The following is a 19,372-nucleotide window of genomic DNA, read 5'->3' as shown; positions in this document are numbered from 1 at the left end:
ATGAGAATGTAGAGCATGAGTGTCAGTCTCCAGACCACTACATTTAAACTTCTGGCCTAGGGGTGGGGGATGGGATCAGTCCTCTCTTTTTTTTTTTTTTTTTTTTCTCAACAGGCAGGAATGTCTACCAGTTAGATGGAAGTGTATGGTGAAAGTTGGGTGTAAGTTCTCTGTTCTTGTTCCCTGAAGTTCAAGTGAATTAAATTGACAATTAATCATAGTGAAATATTAATTAAATAAATTTGTTTCTTTTGTGAGAAGATGAGCTGTCATTCTGTCCCCCCAGTTGCATCCACCTGTTTTTGTTAAACATGAACTATGCCCATAAATTTAATAATCTGAAGAGACATCAGTGCCTGTAAGTAAAGTTCATAATAATGCTACCAAGTAATTTTAGTTGTTTTTTCCTTGGATATGTCACCAAATAACCAAAGTAAAGAACAACCAGGTAAAGTAAAGGGAACAAGTTTAAGATAAAGCAAAAAATATAATACAGTCTGTTTGCTTTGTATTTATTAAGTAAAGAGTTGAAAGGTACAGAAAAATTTAGAGTAAAAGTTAATGAAAACTAAAACTAAACTAAATAAACTAAGCTGCTACAGGCCCTGTATTTGTAAACCTCCCGAGAATAAAACTATGCTCAACTATGATATGTTTCAATAGGTATCTCGTACATATTACAGCATTACTTCAGTAGAATCATATGCATGAAGAAAATAATACATTTACCAGATTGTATGTTTTATGACTTCCACCAAGGACTCTGTATAGTAGGAGGACGGTCCACTCCAATGGATGAGCTGGTCGCTCTGCAAAGGCATTCCCTGTAGGTACCATCATTGCATCTAATGTCTACATGGCCATCTCGAATTAATAAATTCCACAGCAGCCACTCTGGGTTGGTGGCTCATTATATGGCAAACCCACTGATGTTAATCTTATCAAAACAGTACAACTGTTAATTCCTCCATGAACTCTAATACCATTATTTACCCATGTAGATTATTTCTAAGAAACACCTGCCTCACAACTCTCTCTTCTATCTATAATAAAGGTATTTCCATAGTTCTGTAATAGTATAACATTTTCCCTTTTACAATAGTAGGCATATTTCTTTTACTATATTCATTTTAATATCAGTTAGTTATAGTTAATATGGGTAGAAGTACCAGACATCTCAGATATCAGTGATGTTAAGCCTTTTTTCCATTTTCACAAGGTCATTCAGTCATTTTGAAATTTTTATTGTGTGTTTTAATAATAAACTTAAGTTGCCCCAATATGATAGTGATGACTGTTAAAGAAAAAAAAAAAAATGCTAATTTAGTCCACCTAGCATACAAAGAATGACATAATTATGACTTTCCAAAATTTCTTTATATTTCATCTGATTAAAGCTAGAATGGATACTTTAGAGTTTTATCTGATTTTTTTTTTTCACTTTATATGCTTGTGCAATTTTTAGTAAAACTGTGAATTTGTGTGTCTTTTTATTTTGTCAAAAAAGTGAGAAATTAGGGGAAAATTTGACTGGAAGATTTGGCAAAATAAAAGTTCCGATCAGACTTAGATGCAGAATATTAAATGGTGATCACTTAAAAAAAAAGAGTTAGGGTAATTGGTTTAAAAATTAATGGAGTTATTAAAACACAAAGTCAAAAAAGTTGCTTTCAAGAAAACAGGGTGCAATGATGAGTCTCCACAATGCTGCGCTCCAACCCAACAGAAGTTATGAGGTGAGTAAATGAGTTCTCTCTAGACTTTTTTTTTTTTAGTGGTCTATCTATTCTGTTGCCCTTTTTCTTGAGGCCCTTGTGAAGTATGGAGGTGTATGACAGGCCAAAACAGCAATGGAGATTGTTGGCAATGTAACTACTGTTGTACTTCATCGTCGCCACAGCTAATACAAAATCAAGCTTTCTTTTTGTAGCTCTGAGGTACTTCAAGTAGTGTAGCCATATGCGACTGTGGAAAAACTCATTTGGGTTCTGTGTGAATCCCTGCGGACATCTTTTCATCATTTCATCTTATGTAAGGCAAGTATACATTCTCTTTACTAATTCCAGCTGCTCAGGTGGAAGGGAGAAGAATATCTTCATCTCTTGATGGCTTGTTGGTGTTTCACCTTTTGCTGGAAATCTGAATGAGTGTGAGAAACCTCTTCCGCTCTTTAGCATGTAAACAAGGAGCTAAGGCCTAAGCCTGCTGGTGTTGGTGGTAACAGAAGGCCTCCATCCTCTTCTTACATATGGCACTTGTTGTTGGCATGATTAGGCCAAGCGTAAGTGTTTAAAATTAAGAATGACAAAAAGTGCGATAGAACAAGGCGCTACACCCTCCTCTCTCTTGGAAGTCCTCAAGGACACTGGTATTAGTAGGTGTAACCCTGAGTCTGAAGTAGTGAGGGGATACCAACTGTTCAGATAGATGCCATGTTTCACAAGATAAAAGAAAAAAATAATAAATAAATAAATAAATAAATAAATAAATAAATAAATAAAACAAAATCAGGAAAAAAATTGAAAATGTATGTTTCCTATGCCTAAGTGGGCCTTTAAATGCCACTGCGAAGCACCTGTCCCTTTAAATGCCCCTTAGAGGCTTTAAGAATAGCACAGAACACTAAAACTTTATCTCTGAAATACTGCCAGAACATTGGTTTAGTTTTTTAGGAAATATCTCATTTCACCATTTTTTGACAGAAAATGGATCAAAAAGGCTGATAAAGATGTATACTCATTTATGCCTGTTCAACTAGTGTCATATAATACAATGATAAAAGCAACAGAAGTAAAGTGAATGTAATACTACTATTTCATCATATAATACAATGGTAAAAGCAACAGAAGTAAAGTGAGTGTAATACTGGTATTTCACAATGTAACTAAAGCTGTATCATCATTTGTTTCCACAGCACCCACTCTAAATTATGGTACTCTATCTGTTCCATTCAATAAAAAAATTTGATGTTAATGTTAACAAAGCAGCACAACTTTTTATTTTTCCATGAACAGTATAATTATTCCCTTGCTTACCCATGTATAAATGATTATCAAGACACACCTACCTCATGTCTCTCATTTTTCCTTCCTTAGCTCCAGTAGTAGATGAATTTCTTTTAAATAATTGATTTTGATATCAATGATGTAAAAAAATATACACATTATACATGCCCAGATTTTCATACAGTACAATGGTAAAAGAAACGAAAGTAGAGTTTTGAAGTATATTCTTAAGACTTCAGAGCATTAACATTACACCTACACCAACACAACTGGTACAGGTATCTGGTTTAAACAACAAGTCCAAATTATATATTGTGAGTATGCATGCACCACTATCACTGCCACCACCACCACAACTGGTACAGATATATGTTAAATTAGTTAAAACTACATAAATGTACATTATATATTGTAATTTTGCATACACAACCAGCAGCAACAGCATTAAACTACAACTGATACAGCTAGAACTTTTGAGTGCATTGGGTGAGATGTAGAACTATTAGATGTGTTTTAGGATGAGAGATTATCTGCTATGTTTATTTTGTTCTGCTACTTAAAACTTATCATTCATTGCATGAATTTCTTGGTATATTGTTATTCTACAATATACTGTACTTGTACTATTTTGTGAAAGCAGTCCTGGCAAATTGAAAGGCAGGAGAGTTTACTGACCATAAACATCTTGAATTCAGATTTTGTCCTACAAGATTTGTCAAGTCAGACAGGAATGATACAATGATAGAGTTGTGAACACTATGAAAGGATTGCACCAGTATTTGAAGGTACTATGAGACCACCAAAATCTCTGTTAGAAGTTCTTACGGCTTTCACGTGTGTAAATATCTTACTTGACTCACCAGGAAAATTAGATTTGTACAAAAGACTTGAGGAACAAGTGAAACATGAAATACTTAATTTTCTCAACACATAACCTATAACATAACTCACACCATGAGCATCTAAGACATCAACTTGGTAATCAAAAGGTAAATCACTGGTGTCTCAAAAAAAAAAAAATGAAGTGGATGTTGATGGGAAATCAGAAACTGACCATGACTGGGCACTCACTTTATTTAAATCAGTGTGAGGAGGAGAGAATCAAAGTCTGGGACACAACTGGCAGATGAAGATGGTGAAATGAGGAAGTTACACTGAATTTGTCTGAAGGTGAATCTGAATTTATTAGGATCTGCATTTCCCCTATTTCCTACCTTTTGTCACATTTGGAGAAAAAATTCTCAAGGCAGTCTTGGTTGAAGCAAGATGTTTGCAAAAAACTTTAAACCTTCAATAGACTAAAGGTCATGCAAGAGGCCATGCAGTGCTCTTAGGGTCGGTCTCCATCCAACAAGACAATGTGAAGTATAAGAGGTATTGAAATGTATACCCTTAATCTGTTCAATGGCATCCATTCAAAAAAGACAAATAAGGACTTGTGATTTTCACTGGTCTCTTCAACTCTTCACATGCTTGAAAAGCTTATCCACTGACACTATCAAAAATGTCCTTCCATCTTGAAATTAAGTCAGCAGTGTGAATTGCAGCACTTGGTAATTTGCCCACAGAAACATAAGTGTTTAATCCAGCTGATACAGTGCAACTTAAAACTTGGTTGGCTAAACATACATGCATAGTCTTAAAGGCAGGTGTGAAAATATGGGCATTTGTTAGCTTTAGGGCAAGAGCAAATTTGGATGACATAGAATCATGCTGATAAAAATTTTCAATGTGATTCCAATGGGCTTGCTTTTTATCTTCAAAAATTGTACTATGCATCTTCAAGTTGCTCAAACATTCTTTATTAAATGAGGAGGACCATATAATGTAAAGCGTATGTGCCTCACGTCATTATTCCTTGGTAATCATAAGCGAAATGTTCAATAGTTTTTTACTTGCATGAACACACATGTAATGTGTATAAGTATCAGTATATATATGATAGCACCAAAGCTGATGGTCACTTGTTAGTAGAGTGTGGTTAACCCACTGGTTGCCTGCAGGCATCACTCACAGCCAAGTCGCACTCAGACAACGATGGGCAGGAAGGTGACCGAGGTAAAATACTTTAATTTTGTAGTAAAAACTGATTGTCATAGTGCCAAGTTGATTGCATGTATTGTTAATGAATACTGTAATATGTTGAAAGTGTTTAATATCAGTGTATAATGTTATTTCATAAGAAATTGAGACTGAGAACTTGTTTGCAGTTCTTACGGTCATGCCTAACTCATCAATAAATGTCAGAGAGAGAGAGAACTGCCTTTCCTCGACCCTATCATGATGGGTGTGATCAGTAAAACAGATCACCTTAGAGCTAATGAAGACCTGCCGGTGTGGCTACAGTAAGAACTTACCCCACGAGCAAGAAATTGGCTCCATGTGAGACCGTAGCAAGAGTGAGTCATGGGACAAGGGGACGCTGACGTAAGCCTATAGGTTAACGTCTGAGGCCCCGGGGTCAGCTCTACCCTTGACGACAACCACTCCCTTCTACCCATAGTGCCTCAACACCATTTTGTAGAACCCATGGTCACAGGCAAGAAAGTATGTATGTGCACTGCATTGAGTAGCCTAAGTGAAAGAAAATTACCTACAACCCACAAAATGACCCACAACTAGCTAGTATTAGAGTGGTAATTGTTACTATTTGTAAAGCGTATGTACCTCACATCATTATTCCATGGTAATCATAAGTGAAATGTTCAATAGTTTTCTGTTTGCATGAAGACATGTAATATATGTAAATATCAGTATTCAATGCTATATTAAGCACCAAAGCCGATGCTCACTTGTTAGTAGAGTGTGGTTAACTCACTGGTTACCTACGGGCGTCACTCATGGCCAAGTTGTGCTCAAAGACAGGCAAGATGGTGACCAAGGTAAATACTTTAATTTTGTAGTAAAAACTGATTCTCATAGTGCCAGGTTGATGGCATGTATTGTTAATGAATACTGTAATATGTTGAAGGTGTTTAATATCAGTGTATAATGTTATTTCATAAGAAATTGAGACTGAGAATTTGTTTGCAGCTCTTACGGTCAAGCCTACCTCATCAATAAATGTCAAGAGAGAGAACTGCCTTCCCTTGACCCTACGATGATGGGTGTGATCAGTAAAACTGATCACCTTAGAGCTAATGAAGACCTGCCGGTGCAGCTACAGTAAGAACTCGATCCCACAAGCAAGAAATTGGCTCTACATGAGGCCGTAGCAAGAGTGAGTCATGGGACAAGGGGATGCTGATGTAAGCCTATAGGTTGACCTCTGAGGACCTGGGGGTCAGCTCTACCCTTGACGACAACCACTCCCTTCTACCCACAGTGCCTTGCCACCATTTTGTAGAACCCATGGTCATAAGCAAGAAAGTATAATAGTATGTATGTGCACTGAATTTGAGTAGCCTAAGTGAAAGAAAATTACCCACAATTAGCTAGTATTAGAGTGGCAATTTTAATTGCTCTTTCAGTGTCTCAGTATTGACACAATTAAGTTGTTAAATATGTCTGATACTGAGAAAATTAATGCCACAGATGGCCTTAGGGAAGGTGAGGATGAGCAAGTGGACAAGGGTCAAGCTTATAATGAAGAAGTTAGTGTCACGGGACAGGTGCTGACCGACAAAGGAAGAGAATACCAAGTCAGTGTAACCAAGGGAAGAGCAGATTCCTGTAAGCGTAAATAGAGCAGTGTTACCAGCAAAATTAAGAAAAGACTAAACACTGTAACTAACCCCTTTGAATTAAAGCCCATGTCAAATGAAGTAGTAGAGGCATTTCATCAGTATTATGTGGAATACACAAAACTGGTGGAACTAGAGCCAGAAAGGTCAGAGGAGCTAAATGAAGAGCTGGAACACAACCAATGACTTCATCATGAAATATTAGAAAGTATAGAATGTAAAAGAGTGACAAAAGATCAACTTGTTCTAGCAAACGGTCTAGACATTCTAGAGTCTCATCTACTTCATAATGTTCATCAGCACAAAGAAAGCAAGAAGCAGCAGCAAAGGTAGCCAGACTTAGAAAGGAAATGGAATATCATGATAGTTTAGCAAAGGCAGAAGTCATGTTAGCTAAGACAAAGGCAGAGGCAGAAGAAATGTTCTCAAGGAAAAAAGAAAGAGAGATTTAGCAGTTGCTAGAACTTAATGCTCTTAGCTTAGTTGAAGAAGAAGTAAAAATGCTTCCAAGTGATGATGAAAGTGTAGGGAAGCAAAATTATCTTCAACAATACATAGAGTCACAAAATGAAATGAAAGCACAAACAATTGCAAATCAACAAAGTGACAATGCCATGCCTCACAAATATATTACATTCCATGACCTGCAGGAACCTACCTCTTGCAGTAGAGATAATGAATTGATGACAAATGAAGTAGATGGACAAATAGTTAGTGAACCTCAAGAAATTAATCTCAACCATACAGCTCAAAGTTTTGTACCAAGTTCTCATAGACACACTCATAATGTCAACATGCCTAATAATGTGAGAGAATTGTCAAGCCTTTTCCCATCCTGGGGGAACTTTTGCAATTACCAAACCCGATCCCAAGTGGAGTCTCCCTCCAATAGAACCTAACATTTTTGATGGAGAACCCATGGAGTTTCCAAGTTGGATGAAAAACTTTGAGACTTACATAGAATCTAGAACTTCTATTAGTAAAGAGAGACTTGCATACTTAAACAAGTATACAACTGGTAAGGCAAAGGATGCTATTAAAATGTTAATGCACTTTAACTCTGATGCTGACAATGGGCAAGCAAAGAAAATTCTAAGGGATAGATTTGGAAGCAAAAGTATCATAGCTGATGCTTACACAAAAAAGTTAATGAATTGGCTACCAATCTCTCAGCATAACAGTCCAGCATTAACAGCATTCTCATTTTTTTTTTTCAAGTGCTGTCTAGCTGCAATGAAACACACTTCTCATTTGTCATTTTTGAACAATCCTAGAGAGCAGAGAAAGTTAGCAAAACCCCCTGATCACATTATTCATGATTGGAGAAAGCAAGTAATGACATACTTTGATACTAACAGTAATAGCAGCACTCCTAGCAGTGATGAAGAGCACCACCCACCCTTTGAAATGTTATGTAAATTTATACAGAATGAAGCAAAAGGAGCAAGCAATCCCTTTGTTTCCTGTGATGCAGTAAATAGGGATTGGAATAAGAGTGAAACAAAAGTAGCCAAATGGAAACCAAGGAAATCAAATACCATGACAAAAAATAGTGGGAGTATAACTTTCATGGCTAAATCAATTGAGGAAAAACCAATGTACTCATTCCAAAATAAAGTAAGTGTACAAGCCAACAAACAGCATCCCAAGAAGCAGGAAGGGAAAAGATGGTTCTGTCACTACTGTACAAAGGATCATGATCTAGATGATTGCAAGGAATCTGCCAAACTTGATGGTAATACAAAGTACAAATTTGCTAAAGAAAGATGGTTATGTACAGGGTGTTTAAAAATGGGTCACAAGGGAAAGGATTGTAGAGGAAGGAAAGTTTGTAAAGTATGTCAGAGATACCATCCCACAGCTCTTCACAATGATGACATGACAAGAACTGAGACCCAAAGTGTGCCAGAACAAGCAACTCGGCCTAAAAGTGATAAACCTACAACAGTAGTAGAAAATAAAGTCAAAGTGACAGAAAGTGACACATGACATGCACACTATGATAATTCCTGTATGGTTACATCATGTTAGTAATTAAGAGAATAAAGTTTTAGTGTATGCCCTGCTGGATGAGCAGTCTGATGCTTCATTCATCAAGGAAAGCTCTCTGAATAAACTGGGAGATAGTGGGCCATCAGTGTCACTTAATATTCACACAATAAGTGGAAAACAAATCACTGATTCTACCAAAATTCATGGACTTAAAGTGAAAGGTTATAATGAAGAAGTGGAAATGCTAGTCCTTTCAGCATATTCAACAGAAAGCATTTCAGCTGGACAGAATCAGATACCAAGGACTGAGACTGCTTGCAACTGGCCCCACTTAAAGGCAATCTCTGAAAAACTAATGAAATATGACACAAAAGTTGACATATGACTTCCTCATTGGTCTTGATTGTACAGAAGCCATTATGACAGAAGACCAAATAGCAGGAGCTAGTAAGAAGCATCCCTATGCTCGTAGGACAGAGTTAGGTTGGGGGATCATTGGTAGAATATCTCTTCATACAAGTCCAGTGGAAGATACTGTGGTAGTCAACAGAACAGTGACACAAGAAGTAGAAATGAATGAATAAAAGAGGATTAATTTCTTAGTGGTTCCTACTAAAACCAAAGAGATGATTAATCCTTCTCAAGTGAGAGATATGTTTGAACTTGACTTCAATGATAGAAAGTTGGCTGACACTCCATTATCATATGAAGATAAAAGGTTCATGAGTAAAATGAAGGAAGGAGTACATCAGCTGAAGGATGGGCATTATGAGTTACCCCTTCCTCTTAAAGATGATAACGTCAAGCTTCCAAACAACAAACTCTTAGCAGAGCAGAGACTCAAGAAGTTAAGAGCTAAACTTGAGAAGGATAATCAACACAAAGGTGATTACAAGGTGTTTATGGATGATATGATTACCAAAGGTTATGCAGAGGTTGTACCAGCAAAGGATTTAGTTAGGAATGATGGCAAGGTCTGGTACATTCCACATCATGGAGTCTATCATCCAAGGAAGCCAAAGAAGTTGAGAGTTGTATTTGACTGTAGTGCAAACTACAGGAAACAGTCACTAAACAGTCACCTGTTACAAGGCCCAGACCTTACCAACAATCTTGTTGGAGTGTTGTGTAGGTTTAGACAAGAAAGCATTGCACTTGTATGTGATATAGAAGCAATGTACTATCAAGTGAAGATCAACCCAGAACAGAGACATGTTAAAGATTCCTTTGGTGGAAAAATGGTGACCTTAATGATGAGATAGCTGAATGCAGGATGACAGCTCACGTGTTTGGGGCTACATCATCTCCAAGTGTAGTTAACTTTGCACTTAAGAAAGCTGCAGATGACTATGGGTGTGGATCTAATGCAGCCAAGTTTGTAAGTCAGTAGCTACAATGGATGAAGCTGTCACTCTTATTCAGCAAAGCAAAGAATTGTTACAAGGGAGGTTTTAACCTTCATAAGTTCTTGTCAAACAACAAAGATGTATTAGCTGGAATTTCTCCTCACGAAGGAGCAGATGGAGTTAAAAGTTTGGATTTTTAATAAGATTGAAGACACACTACCTATAGAAAGAACTTTGGGAGTTGAGTAGTGCATAGAATCTGACACATTTCAATTTAGAATAAAGCTGAAAGACAAGCTACTCATCAGGAGAGATATTCTGTCAAAATGATAAGGAATGAAGCTCTTAAGCAAAGTTGTGGTGATTTTGATGCTTTAATGTGTCTAGATAAGAGGACCAAATGTCTCATAAACTGGTGGACAACTAACATTCTTTCTTGTATCAGATCGTTACATATGCCAGCCCCAGATTTAATTATTACCACAGATGCCTCAGTGTCTGGCTCGAGAGCTTGTGCTAGTGACAACATTACTGGTGACCACTGGGCTGAATATGAGAAAGACCATATAAATATTTTTGAATTAAGGGCTGTTCTTTATGGTTTGAAGGCTCTCTTCCCTGATGTTAGAAGTAAACACACTCGCATAAAATCAGATAATACTGCAGCTGTTGCAAGCATTAATAATTGTGGAAGTATTAAGCAACACTTGTTGGATGTGATCTGCCAATGAAATCATTAGACAATTATAAACATTTCATTATTTTTATAATAGTATAATATACTACATAGATGGGTGTTTATAATTATGAGATCATCGTAACTCACCTTGGTAAGTGTGCAATGATCGGAGTTCTTCCTAAGCTGTGCTGCCCAGCTTTGTGTGGTCATGCGTGACTGACAGTCTGGTGTTATCAGTATCCAGATTTCATCTGAAGTTGGGGATGAGTAAATGATGTGGTAGACATCATCAGAAATACAACCATTCAAAACATAACACTGAACTAAAGCCATACAGATGGGCTAAGAAAAACCAGTGAACATCATACTAATACCTGTGGAACAGTCCAACCAGTAAATCAACATGTCATACTTGTACAAAAATGTAATCTTATACATACTAACACAATATACATAATCTTCATCTTCCTATCAACCAAGGGACATTACATAATTAAAGAAGAGGTGGGTGTGCCATGCAAAGCTGGGCAGCACAGCTTAGGAAGAACTCTGATCATCACACACTTACCAAGGCAAGTTATGATGATCTCATAATTTTTCCACAGCTGTCTGCCCAGCAGCGTGATGTCATGCATGACTTGTAGCCTTATCTCCAACCAAACTAGAAAACTTGAAGGACAAGTATATGTGTCTACATATAAATACATGATCATACATATACAAAAACAAATAGCTGTGCTGGAAGTAACTTAACACTAGAAACAGCCCATTATCTTTTCCCTGTATATGAATTTAAGATGTTTTCTCCAAATGTGCCCACAGACAAAATGGTCTTGTTATAATGTTTGGTAAAGGTAGATTCATGCCTCCATCCAATTGTCTTTTTGATGCCTTCCCAGGCCATTCCTGTTTTAAATACCTTAGAAGTGGATGCAGACCTTACTGAATATGCATCAAACAAATCCTCACTGATCCCAGATTCTGTCATTATATCTTTGACCCATCTAGTAATTGTGGACTTGGATGCTAGGCCAAATGGTTTCCTGGTCATTAACAACACCTTAGTCTGATCTGATCTTATTCTCAGCTTGCTTGTTAAATGTAAATATGTTCTAATGGCATCAACAATACATAAATTCCCATACAATGGAAATGCACTGAAATCTATGTTCTGCACATGATGTCTGACATTAGATATTTTAAATGGATGACCAGTTTTAAAAATTACCTCATTAATAGTGACATATTCCTGATGTCCAAGCAATCAATGGTATGAAACCTTTGCCCAGACAAAATCATGATCAAACCTGCCACTTTTTTGGCTAAAGTTGAAACTGATAATTGATTATTACTTCCCCAAACATCAAATGTATCTAAAAAAGACACCAGTATCCCATGTAAAGTTACCTCTAGGCAGTCTGGAGTGTTGTTTTGCTGCTGACTTCATAAATAAACATACAACCTCATTCTGACCAGCAGGAATTCCATTAATTTTTGCCACTGCAGAAATAGTTAACCTGGCTGCATTAAGACTACTATAACTGTATCCTGAACCATCTACCTTTCCTTCATTGAATAAAGTGAGTAAGTGCTCCAACAGTTTGTTTACTGGGGGTGAAAATGGATCAACTTTTTCTCATAAACAAAACTTGTTCCATACTTTGACATCCCTCCCATATGCCTCAAGTGTTTTCTCGTTCAAGGCTTTAAGCAGAAAGTCTGTAACCGTTTCTGAAATTCCTGACCTGCGGAAAGATTCCCTGACAGAGGCCATACTGCTAATTGCAGATTCCTGACAGGATCGATCCGTTGTGGATCCTGAGGCAGATACAGGCACTTGTGAGGAAGAAGTCGAGGTGCATCCTGCAAAAGCCTAAGAACCTCTGCAAACCATGGGTGACTTCTCCATATTGGCAGTATTGCTAAAATTGATGCCTTTTTCATCCCTTAATTTCTAAATGATGTCTTCAATGACCCTAAAGGGAGGAAAAGCATATAGAAAAGAATCATTATTCCAATGGACTGAAAAAGCATCTGTGAGTAATGCCTTAGGATCAGGTTCCCAAGAATAGAAAAATGATAGCTAAGCATTAATGTGAGTAGCAAAAAGATCAATAGTTGGTTCACCATAAATTCTGCAAATGTAACTGAAAATTGTAGGCATTAGTTTCCATTCCTTGTTGAAATCTCTCTCACTAGAGGCTAAATCAGTGGTAATATTCAGAGAACTTAGGATATACTCAGCTGATAAGTGTATGTCCCTCTCATAAGTCCACTCAAAAACCTCCTCAGTCACATCCAACAAGTGCTGCTTAATACTTCCACAATTATTAATGCTTGCAACAACTGCAGCATTATCTGATTTTATGCGAATGTGTTTACTTCTGACATCAGGGAAGAGAGCATTCTGACCATAAAGAACAGCCCTTAATTCAAAAATATTTATATGGTCTTTCTCATACTCAGCCCAGTGGTCACCAGTAATGTCATCACTGGCACAAGCCCCCGAGCCAGACATTGAGACATCTGTGGTGATGATTAAATCTGGGGCTGGTGTATGTAACGATCTGATACAAGAATGAATGTTAGTTGTCCACCAGTTTATGAGACATTTGGCCCTCTTATCTAGACACAGTAAGGCATCAAAATCACCACAACTTTGCTTAAGAGCTTCTTTCCTTAACACTTCTAAATACTTATATTTTAAGGGAGCCCAGTGTACAAAGTCTCCTGCAGAAACCACATTGCCAATGAAAACAGCAAGATCTCTAATTCTAATGTCATCTGTTTGTAATAATTGTAAGGTCAGCCTTGCCTTGTGTGAGTTTAACTGTCATGTCTGTAGAGTTCAACACAAAGCCCAAGAATTCTATTTCATGACTGGGCTGAAATTCTGACTTCTCCAAATTAATTGTGAAACCTAATTGATCTAATGTTGATGCAATATATTTGACATTATCAATTAATTTCTCTTTGGATCCAGCCATCACAAGGCAATCATCAATGTAAATGCTTGTTAAGATGCCTAAAGCCCAAAAATGTGAAAAAGGGACCTTCAACAACTTAGTGAAAAGTCAAGGAGATGAAGAAAAACCTTGAGGCAAGCAAGTAAACTGCCATAATAAACCATTCCATATAAATCTTAACCATGATCGATCCTCCCTGCAAACTGGAACAAAAAAAATAAACATGTTTCAAGTCAATGGATGCAAAGAAACAGTTATGTGTAACCAATGGTAAAACATTTATAAGTGTTTCCATCTTAAAATGTTACCATCTTATATTTTCCACATACAGTAAAATCCCTTATCCGGCATCAACGGGACCGCCGACATGCCGGATACTTGAATAGAAGTGAAATTATGTCCACAATCACCACCCTACACTCATGCATCTTATCATAACAAAGATCAGCTGATCTGATCAGCTGCTTAAGTGTAAGCACAACACGCTTCCTCTTTTCTACAACTTTAGGCATGATGAAGATGTCAGGTGATAAACAGTGAACACGCGGGACTGAGTCACTGAGTAAACACAGTGCAGTGGGCCGCGGGTGGCGCGAAGCAGTGCGCTCTGGTGGCGAGGGGACAAAGTATGCCTCGCACAGGAATTTTATTCGATTTTACGAGTACACAATGATTTTTTATTGATTTTAAGGCTCGGGGAAAAATGTGCTGGATACTTGAAGCTGCCGGATACTCGAATGCCAGATGAGAGGGATTTTACTGTACTCATTCAAGTATTTTAAATTAAGTATAATCCAGACACTTCCATCCTTCTTTAACTTAGGATAAATATTGGAGCAAAGCCCTGATGAAACAACTGCAGCTCTCTCAACAGTATGCTGCTGAATAAATATATCCATGGCTGCATCAATAGCCCATTTATCCCTCTGAGAGAAATGTAATGGAGGGGGGTGATATGGCTTTGTGATGGAAAATTATGAAAAGAAAACAAATACTTGCCCTGAACAGTGTTAGTTAGCCAAGGATCACTGGATAATTATTTCTAAAGTTGAAGATAACTGAATTTTTCCCCCCCGAAAATTCAGAGGGGTGTTAATCAAGGTTAAATCACTTATGTCTTGATACCAACCTAACATTTGGTACTGAGTAATGACAATGATAACCAATGTCATCAGATAACTTATTTGGCACCATAGTGACCTCATCCTCTGCCTCCTCTATCTTGATAACTACCTCGGTAGTTATTGTTTCCAGAACCTCTACCTCCTTTCTGAAAGGTAATGTTATTCCTCTTCACCTTAAACTGTTTTGGAATAACAGGTTTTTGATTCTCCTTAAATTGTTTAACCACATCAACAATGTTAGTCTCAAACAAATTATCACCTGTCATGTTCTTATACTTGACAGTTTTTTTTTTTTTTTGAGTCTTAGCTTTAATTTTATCAGTATGATGGGCTGGATGGAGACTGTACCAGAAGGGAATACTTGAGGCTGAGAACATGATCAAAGAACAGGGCAAGGAGAGAAGAACAAGTGACATGTGCTGCCACCAAACCTGGAGTGACAACATAGTCGAGGGTCCCACCACGAGAATGTGTAGTGCCGCCAATGGCCCAGCAAATGACGCGATTAGTCTGGATATACTGAAGGAGGATACAAGAAACATCACTTATCTCTGGATGGCGTGCATTAAAGTCCCCAATGTAGATCATCCCCTGGATTGCAGGAGAAGGAAGAGCTGCTGAGAAAATTCAGGGGAAACAATATACATTACAGAGATGAAGTGAACCAATCCCTCTAGTCACCTCAAAAAGCTGGAAAGTAGTTTTGTCATCAGTGGAGAAGCAAAGGAGCTTATGCGGAAGAGAAGAATGTATGTATGTTATGTAAGCAGACCATTCTATACCCTGTGCATGTAAGACATATAAACTGGTAGAGAAGGTGGGTCCGGATGCTTACGATGGTGAACAAGGGCTTCCTGAATACAAAGAAAACAACCTGCAGGTGGTGATGTAACACATAAACCTGAAGGGCTGCCAGCTTATCAAAGGAGGTCACACCACAAGCATTCCAGGAAAAAATGTGCAAAGGAGACTGGCTATCAAACGTGTCCCCTTGGAAAACAGCAACCTAATGAGGAAGGAGTAGCTCAAGTAGCAATACAAGAGGGAGAAGGAGACCTGCTGAGCTTACTCAAGTGAGCAGTGAAGGCATCAAACCATTGAGTGAAGGATGAGAGTGTGTAGAAGATAGTTTGGTATGATTATACCATGGTATCTAATGATGCCTTTGTAGCAGCGTGACCAGCAACAAGACTATGCAGTATGGTCTCTGTGGTGTCCAGATGCAACTCAAGGGAGGCACAGCAGGTCTAGCTCTTGAGGTCATTGGCAGCCTCCCGTAGAGCCAACACCTGTGAAGAAGAAGCAGAAGAAATGGTGGGGACAGAAGGCTTCAGTGGAGGTGGAGGTGTTGCTGACTGAGGAGAGGCAGAGGTTGGTCGTCTGGAACATCCATGCCTGACTCCTTGCTCATGGTAGTGAGAGTACTGCCAGTTTGAGGTGATGGCATCACTCATAAGGGGTGGATGTAACCCTCGGTAGTGGCAGGAATGAGAGTCACGCAGACTAGAGTACCAAGCACACTTCTCCGCTGTGCATTAATGGGACATGTGCTTGATCCTCCAACACCTGTAGCATGGCGGAGAATCACTGACCATTTTATGTACCTCAGAAGATGGCAACGATGGAAGAAAACTGAAGTCAAAGGTCTGGGAGACTCCCAGGTAGAAACAATATGGTTTGGTGGCTTACCTTTCTGATGAAAGTGGTGGGCACTGTAAACTGGTAGCTTCTTACTGAGGGACTGGTCGATCTCTACAGGGTAACAGGTGGTGAGGTAGCTTGGGAACTTATGAGGCCTCTTCGGAGAATCTTGTACTACCAGTGGTAACGCCAAAAACTCACCAGCCATCACCCTTTGAACAATGTCTGGACGCTTCCTAGAGATGTACACAAAACAGGTGACCACAAATATTCTGACCTTCGCCAGGATACAATCTAGACTGAACACACGATCCACCTCCGCTAGCCATCGCAGCTTAACATCAACTCCTGGGTTACCCTCAAATCTAAGTTTGGCATATTCCAGCCATGGCATGAAAACATGGAAGCGGGAATAGGAAGGCTGTGGCCAAGTAAGCAAGACAGTAGCAGGTGAGGCACTGAGGAGTGGACAGGGTGGCAATAGGGGTAGGAAGTCACTGTCATCCCACTCCACAAAATCCATGTAGACATCACCACCCTCACCAACACGAGAAGACTTCGAGGCTGGGGGGCAAGTCCTCTTCACTAGAGTCCACATCAAACGCTTGGAGGAAGAGGCAGCCAGAGGATGACAACTGGCAGGTGGAGGTAGGCTGGAGTAACGAACAACCAGAGAAGGTAACTGCCTTATTCCAGAGACAGCAGTTACTGCAGGCCTCACACCCTTGTCCTCATCCTTGCTCTGCAGTAGGTCCTCCTCGACCATGGAAAGCGTGGCCAGACCTGAGTAAACCATGACCCAAAGCCCTAACGTAGCAGCCATGGACCCTCCAAGACGAACAGTAGTAACAGCAGTAGGAGAGGAACAACACAACCCATCTGAACACCACGGTGGTCAGATAAGGAGTGAGAGGAGAGAGGGAGATTATTATTATTATTATTATTATTATTATTATTATTATTATTATTATTATCATTATTATTTTCTTGACAAAATCTTATTCACAACAAGGAGTACACAAGACAATACAACAATTACAATCAACTTGCTTCTTAATTTTGTCCAGATAAAACATCAGTTAAAGCAATGTGTGTATTTACCTAGCTGTGCTTTATGGGAAAAGAGCTATGCTCGTGCTGTCCCATCTCCATATCTTTTAATATCCAACTTAGCCTTGAATCCATGTATACTTTCTGCATTTACTATCTCCTCATCCAGACTGTTCCATACATCAATACTTTTATATGGGAAACTATACTTTTTGACGTCTCTTCTACAAGCATTCCTCTTCAGCCTCTTTCCATGTCCTCTAGTGTCCCGTGTATCCCAGACCATTAAGTCGCTCTGGTCCACCTCCTCTACTCCCTCACATGCTTCATATATCGCAATCAAGTCTCCCCTTTCTCTCCTCTTTTCCAATGTTGCTAGATGTATCCTTGCCAGTCTCTCTTCATATGACAAGTCCCTGATACTTGGTACTATCTTCGTAGCTGCTCTCTGAACTCTCCAACTTCCTTATATCCTTTTTCTTGTATGGCGACCACACTACTGCTGCATATTCTGGTCTAGGTCTTATCAGCGCCATGATCATCTTCCTGATCATCTCTTCATCCATATATGCAAAGGCCTGCCTTATTCTTCTCAACAATTTATAGGTTTCTCCAGTAATTTTGCTAATGTGTCTCTCTGGGGTCAGATTCCTTGTCACTGTAACACCAAGATCCTTTTCCTCTTCTGCTCGACTCAACCTTACACCATTCAACACATAATTTCCTTTTATTCTTGTACTTTTTCCAAATTCTATTACTTTACAGTTCTTTAAATTAAATTCCTTTTCCCATCTATAACTCCACTCTGATATCTTGTCCAGGTCTTCTTGTAACGTTCCACAGTCCTCTGCACTCTCAACTTTCTTCAGCAACTTTGCATCATCCGCAAAAAAGGCTCATGTAGTTGTTCACACTCTCCGTCATATCATTTATATAAACTAAACATGATTGGTGCAAGTACTGAGCCTTGGAGTACTCCACTTATGACTTCCCTCCATGATGATTTTTTTATCTTCTACCACCGTTCTCATTTCTCTGTCAAGAAATTTTCCATCTCAGCAGCCCCTCCCCCCCATTAGCCCACCATTATGCTTTAACTTCCACAACAATTTCCTGTGTGGCACTTTATCAAAGGCCTTCTTCAGGTCTAAATAAACACAATCAGCCCATCCATCTCTTTCTTGCATTATATCTACCACTCTAAAATAAAAATTCAGTTTGTAACACACGATTTCCCTCTCCTAAATCCAAATTGTTGCTTTATTATCACTTCATTTCCTTCTAGGTACTGCATCCATTTATCCTTCACCAATCTTTCACACATTTTGCACACCACACTTGTTAGAGACACAGGTCTATAGTATTGCGCCCACCCCTCACTCCGGGCAGGCGTGTTATCCACACAGGCACAGGTCGAGAACCTAGAGCAGCGGGGCCTCAAGTCACACTGAACGCCGGGACAAAACACACACACACACACACACACACGAGGCCAGGGCACAAGGGAAAACATGGGCACTATTTATTGACAAATCCTCCGCAAGTACACTGCTTTACAAGTTCACAGGGGCACTACAAGTCTCCCAGGGCACGACAGGCACTCAACAGGGCACTCAACAGGCAGGGAAACACTTCCAAAGCAGGCACGCACACGATAGCTTCTTCTCTGGCCACGCGTCTCTGCTCTCTGCTTTCCCGCCTCTCCCAGTGCTGCCACCTCCAACAGTACTGCCACCCGCACCCATATCCCTGGTGTAACAATAGCTTAAGGGCTCCTCTTTACTACCACCTTTGTAGATTGGCACTATGTTGGCTCTCTTCCATTCAATTGGGACTCTACTTTCAATTAGGGAGCTCTCAATAATATTATATATTACCCATGTCAA

At 39.0% G+C, this 19,372-nt stretch overlaps 1 protein-coding gene across 3 annotated transcripts in view; it reads right to left on the bottom strand.

The window, feature by feature from the left end:
• Nucleotides 1-19,372, bottom strand: part of LOC135113755 (uncharacterized) — a 31,692-nt gene extending 12,320 nt beyond the window's left edge. The window contains exons 1-2 of one of the 3 annotated variants that reach the window (XR_010274979.1): nucleotides 19,138-19,372; nucleotides 16,485-16,672 (exon numbers count right to left, since the gene is read on the bottom strand). Coding sequence is in view for 1 of the 3 variants with exons in the window: in XM_064029331.1 (XP_063885401.1) it covers nucleotides 16,485-17,259 (775 nt within the window). In the remaining 2 variants the exon portion in view is untranslated. Of the gene's footprint in view, nucleotides 1-10,852; nucleotides 10,957-12,450; nucleotides 15,028-16,484; nucleotides 18,483-19,137 lie in introns of those variants that run through there. The other 2 variants (XR_010274978.1, XM_064029331.1) reach the window with 2 other exon arrangements.

This window comes from Scylla paramamosain, chromosome 26 (assembly GCF_035594125.1).
Source record: "Scylla paramamosain isolate STU-SP2022 chromosome 26, ASM3559412v1, whole genome shotgun sequence".
NCBI lineage: Eukaryota > Metazoa > Arthropoda > Malacostraca > Decapoda > Portunidae > Scylla > Scylla paramamosain.
The sequence above is the reverse complement of the archived record's forward strand: the minus strand, read 5'-3'. Positions and strand labels throughout refer to the sequence as shown.